Source organism: Siphateles boraxobius, unplaced genomic scaffold (genome assembly GCF_051911475.1).
Source record: "Siphateles boraxobius isolate OS27281-9 unplaced genomic scaffold, OSU_SipBor_1 29, whole genome shotgun sequence".
Classification (NCBI taxonomy): Eukaryota; Metazoa; Chordata; class Actinopteri; order Cypriniformes; family Leuciscidae; genus Siphateles; species Siphateles boraxobius.
In genome coordinates, this window is record NW_027508908.1 from 14,715,166 (window position 1) to 14,720,584 (window position 5,419).

Sequence of the window (5,419 nt, forward strand, 5' to 3'; positions counted from 1 at the left end):
CTGAAAGGTGATCCCTTCATTTCTATCTTCCCTGGCAGAGCAGTCTCTCCAGATCAGGTTCACACACTTTGATGATGTATAGCATTGCCTTAGACACATACACTCTGTTGGCTTTGCTGTGTAAATACTGGAAAGCTCTGTATTATTTCTAGGGGTTAGAGAGAAATGGTTTATTCCTCCTCAGATGGAACCACTCGTATTACAGTTGAGGTGTACGTTTGTTTACCAAACAAAATCAAAATATTTAAAGCCACAATCTATATGCAACTATATCCATTCCATACACATTCCATACATTTGAGATAAGATTATGCAGCATTTATTTGATCGAAACAATAAAAACAGTACTATTGTGAAATATTACAATTTAAAATAACAGGTTGGTATGTAAATATATTTTAAAAAGATTTTTATTCCTGTAATGTCAAAATTGAATTTCCAGAATCATTACTCCAGTCTTCAGTGTCACATGATCCTTCAGAAATCATTCTAATATGCTGATTTGTTGCTCGAAAAACAATAGTTTTTTTTTTTTTGGAATGTTTTTGATAACAGCGTTATGATGTAAAGGTGTAAAGGTCTGTACTTTCACTTTTGACCAATGTTATGCATTCTATGCTGATAAATAACAAATGCTTAAAAAAATATTACTGGTCCCAAACATTTGAACAGTAGTGTATGCTCATCATCCTGTAATAAACTATAATTACCAGCATTAAAAAAGATTTTGATAATTCGTCTTAAAGTTTGTCTTTTTTTGACAGTCAATAACATCGTAAGTCAAAGACAATAGATATGTTTTACTGCACACTTAAGTATTTAGGAATTGAGGCAAATCTATGTTCCATTGCAATGTAAGGGTCAAACTGCTGGTGGAGCTGCAGACCTTAAACTCACATAAACATAAATGCAACAATCCAGTCTAATAAAAGCTAAAGCCTAAAAGTACAAACATGCCTACCCTTTCACAAGCAAAATAGCATTATGTGAAAGTGCAAGTATAGACAACCTCTAATATCTGAGATCCCAGTATGACCCATAATTCTGCAAATAAATCTATATGATTATTGTGCATCCATACAATAACTGCAACATGATGGTGATAACCTGAACACAGATTATGAAGCCAGCATTTGTTGCCAGTTATAATGTTGCAGGCTGTTGCTCTAGGTCATTAGAGCAGCCCTCATAAGACAGACTCTTCAGTCATTGGGTCATTACCGTGAACAGAGCTAATTAATCTCTGAGCGCAGAGTAGCGTCACGAGAGGGGTTCTGGTTTTTGATTACAATAGGAAAGCATTTGCTGCGGTCACCATAATGATACAAAGCTCCTGCTAGAAAGCCCCCGCTCACTCCGGTTACGGACAAGGTTTAATCAATACTGTGTCCTTCATCCTGCATTCAGGGCCGACCTTGGCAGCCTTTTGTCTCCCAAACGAGGGCAAAGAGCATACATGTGGATACACAGAGAAAAGAAATAAGGTTCCAAGCACACAGCTCCCACATGAAAATAAAGCACTAGTGAATCCGGTCAGCTCATTTGGAACCTAATGAATCATCATACTTTTATCATTATAGGTTAGAAAGGGGCAGGCGACACAAGCAGAAGCAGATCAGGGTTCAAAAACTGGTGATTCATTTGAAAACAAAAAGCATTACCATGCAACCGAGGGCTATAGTTGACCAAATGTGAAACAACAGATATATTTAAGCAGTGAATATGAAATATGTAGATACCATATGCCTTGATTAACCTCCAGTCTCGAAAGTGCTAATCGGCAATTCCTTACGACTGAATTATCACTGTTTAAATATGCATAGAAGCATCTCGTGAACAGATAAATCAGGAAAACAAAAGTTATTGTTGAAAAACAAATGATTTATTGCAGCACACCACATTGTGTGTTACAAAACATGAAACAAACTTAGACATTATTGTTAGCCAACAAAGAACTATGAATATAATTAAACAAGTCACTTATCTAACAATGAATAAAGAAACAAGTAAAATGGCTTCACATCTTCCTCTTCTGGGTGCTGATGTATAACACTAGTAGACAAAGAAAACATAATGAACTTTGGTATATATACAAAACATCTATAAATGTGACAGTTTTGATATGGGCCTGCTTAGGTAGCTCTCAATAACAGAAACACTATAAAAACAAAGGAAACACAAGAAAAACATACAGACATTACATACCATTGTTTCCTCTGAGAAATGCATCTCCGTACTTGTTCTTCAGCTGGCCATTGACATATTCCTCTGTCTGTTCCACAGCGATATTCATGTAGCCATCAAGGCAGGCCAGGACTCCTGTTGGCAAGACATGAGGTCACTTCAAATGTTGAATTTTGGCAGAAAATCAGGGGAGCAGACCAGACTTGGTGCACTTATGCACCTGATCCAGTTTAGAAGAGGTTTAAACTGAGTTGATGTGGCTCAGGGGAAAAAAAAATGTCCATACGTGCCAGAAGTTATGAGCTTGAAGTTGAACTTATTTGACCACACACATTTTTAAAGAAATTAAAAAGTAAAAAAAAAAAAAAGACAAAAGCAGCATTACAATAAGCGAAACCATTTGAAATTAAACAGTTTCCACTTCCATATATGAGGTAGCCTAATTTTAAAAGTGATTTAAACTTGTAAAAGTCATGTAAAGTAAAACCTTATGATCATTATTCAGTAAATCACTGGAAACATCATGGGGCCTTTGTATATTGTCGAGTCAAAATGGTTAAAACTACTGTAATAAAGGGGGAAAATAAAGGTTTGTACAACCAGTAAAGGGAGAATTCAGACTGAAAGCCTCAGATCAAGAACAGGATTGGCAGCAGTCATATTTAATATGATGCAACAGAAAACATAAGAAATTACACTGATGTGAGGTCATCATGTTGTTTTCTCCCCCTATATTACTAGATTAACCTGCACACAACGGCATTTTATTATCTACAACATTCCGAATATATTCAAGGTCTGTTTAACTTTTTTTAATCTAGGAGGTGCCCCTGCCTTCTTGCATGATGTCCCCACCAACTTTAAACCAAACATACAGCCTTGATTAAAGAAATATAACTCTGATAAAACAAAGACATGTTTCTTCTTGTAACGTTACCTCTGTAATCAACACCAGAGTTCAGCTTCACCACCACTGGTCTCCCAATGATCTGCTTAAGGAAATCACTTGGTGTCTGCTTCCGGAGACTCATTTTTACTGAAAACATAGAGAAAATGTAGATTATAAATCACGTTACCTGACATTAGATTATCATCGATACAAGAAAGTGTACACTGCTGCATTGTTAGCAAAGATGATTGTAACGCCGTAAAAAGAAGAGCATCGTAACATCAGTTTATCGCTTACAGACTGTACTAAACACTTTTTATTATGAAACAGTCAACAAATTAATTAAACCGCTAGTGTGCTGAGGTTTGGGCTGTTTAGAATATCAAGACATTACCGGTCTACATTTAGCATGAGCGGCTAACTTAGCCTGCTAGCATTACAATTCAGTGTGGTACACAATGAACTCATTGTGCATGTCACGCGCTGCAGTACTGCAAATAATTTAAACCCCCGCAAAGGTCAAGTACAATTGTCTATTTAAAGAATATAAACTAGCCACTCACCTAATTCGTTTTACAACGTTTGCCACACGTTTCGACTGAGTGACTGTTGACCAATGAACTGAAGCGCTTTTTCTAATACCACGGTGTTTACACCGCGCAGCCAATCAGATGCTTCAATTAAAATCCAGCGTACGGAAGCCGCCGAGGAACCATTGTCTCCTTTGATAAAGAATGCGTAGGGGAAAAACGATCCAGAGGTAGGGGTAGTGCAGACTGGGAAGCTTCGCTTTTGTTGTATTAGACAGACAGACAGACAGACAGACAGGCAGATAGATAGATAGATAGATAGATAGATAGATAGATAGATAGATAGATAGATAGATAGATAGATAGATAGATAGATAGATAGATAGATAGATAGATAGATAGACAGATAGACAGACAGATAATTTAAGCCAATTGTGTAGAGATAGCTTTGGTCCCAGTTAAAATAAAATATGGTGAGAATGTATTGCTAATCCATATGTATCGAGCGGTTTAGTCCAAATTTTCTGAAGAGACACGATGGCTTTATATGATAAGCAGATATAATTTATTTATAATTTATTCACATATAAACATTCAGCAACTCATCTCATCCACAGTTGTAGTAAACGGAAGCTCAAGCATGTTTGTTTGACGTGCGAGATCCAATGATGTTCATTGTTCATTGAGCACAAAGAGGTTTGTTCTGGTGCGTCAAGGTTCGGATTAGCTTCTGTTTATATTCGCTGATCAATGTTTATGTTATGGGCCTAAGCCCCCTCATTTGCATTGTCATGTCTGTTCAAAAACATGAACTGTTACATAATATATGTATAACGAGTGGTTGCCTACATTATTACAGGAAGGCCATGCAATAATCAAATGATGTTTTCAGGAAGTTTTCTATGCGCGAGCATCGGAAGTGTGCACCCTGGAAGCTCCCTTACTGTACGTTCACACCGCCGCCGACTTGAGCTTCCAAAGCTACCGGAAGTCATTCATTTTCAATGGAAGCTGGCTTCTCTCAGCTGCCAGGAGCGTCAAATCCATCGGCGTCGCGTTTTTCGTCAATTAGAAAATTGAAAGTAGCTCAACTTTATTGTAATGAGCTATGACGCGGTTCAGCGGCAAGCATAGACAGTAAAAGAAATGGACACAGCAACCCCCTTGATTTCAACGGAGAAAACTGAAGCCCGATTAAAGCACTCACTTCCTGATGGCTGAGCGACTGCGCAGGCTCAAACTGAGCTTGATGACAGTCTGACAGTTGTAAATCTTCTAGTAGCTGTGCCAAAACAAATCTGAATCACCTAATTCCTCAAAAACGTTGTTGAAATATTTTGTCCCGTTGCTTTTATGGACTCTCTATCTATGGGCTTCTGCTTCTCCCTTGACTTTATGCCTCTATGTCCCCCCGATTGACTCATAGACAGTAGAAGATTGCCTGCGAGTTTCTCCTCCTGTCTATACGGTAATTTCTCTATTGTGCGACGGAAAGTCGCGTGGTTATGATGCAATCGTTAGCCTATTTTTACAAAACCGCTTCTACGGGGCCATAACGTAAGATACAAAGTAATGGAGCCTTTTATACATTGTCGTGTTTCTTTAGAAATAAAAAATGGACAAATGAAGTCTTTGGACGCCTCAGATGTAAAGTTATTCGCTGTCAAAGTGACGCCAACATGAATGGGAGTCAATGGAATGCTAACGGCAGGTGAAGTTCTGCTACAATGGCGGCCCCCGCGAGGCTTCAGTTTCGGCTGATGGATTACCCCCTTGGAGGCAAGCAGTGGCAAAACGCCAGCAACCAATTGGGATA

General features: G+C 38.2%; 1 protein-coding gene across 1 annotated transcript; it reads right to left on the bottom strand.

Moving 5' to 3' along the window:
• Positions 1-787: 787 nt before the first annotated feature.
• On the bottom strand, positions 788-3,763 carry lsm6 (LSM6 homolog, U6 small nuclear RNA and mRNA degradation associated). The gene is made up of 4 exons (XM_077246687.1): positions 3,637-3,763; positions 3,122-3,220; positions 2,206-2,319; positions 788-2,052 (listed from the first exon to the last, which is right to left on the bottom strand). The coding sequence occupies exons 2-4, from the start codon at positions 3,213-3,215 to the stop codon at positions 2,018-2,020; spliced, it is 243 nt and encodes an 80-aa protein (XP_077102802.1). The 5' UTR covers positions 3,216-3,220; positions 3,637-3,763; the 3' UTR covers positions 788-2,017.
• Between the last annotated feature and the right edge of the window lie 1,656 nt (positions 3,764-5,419).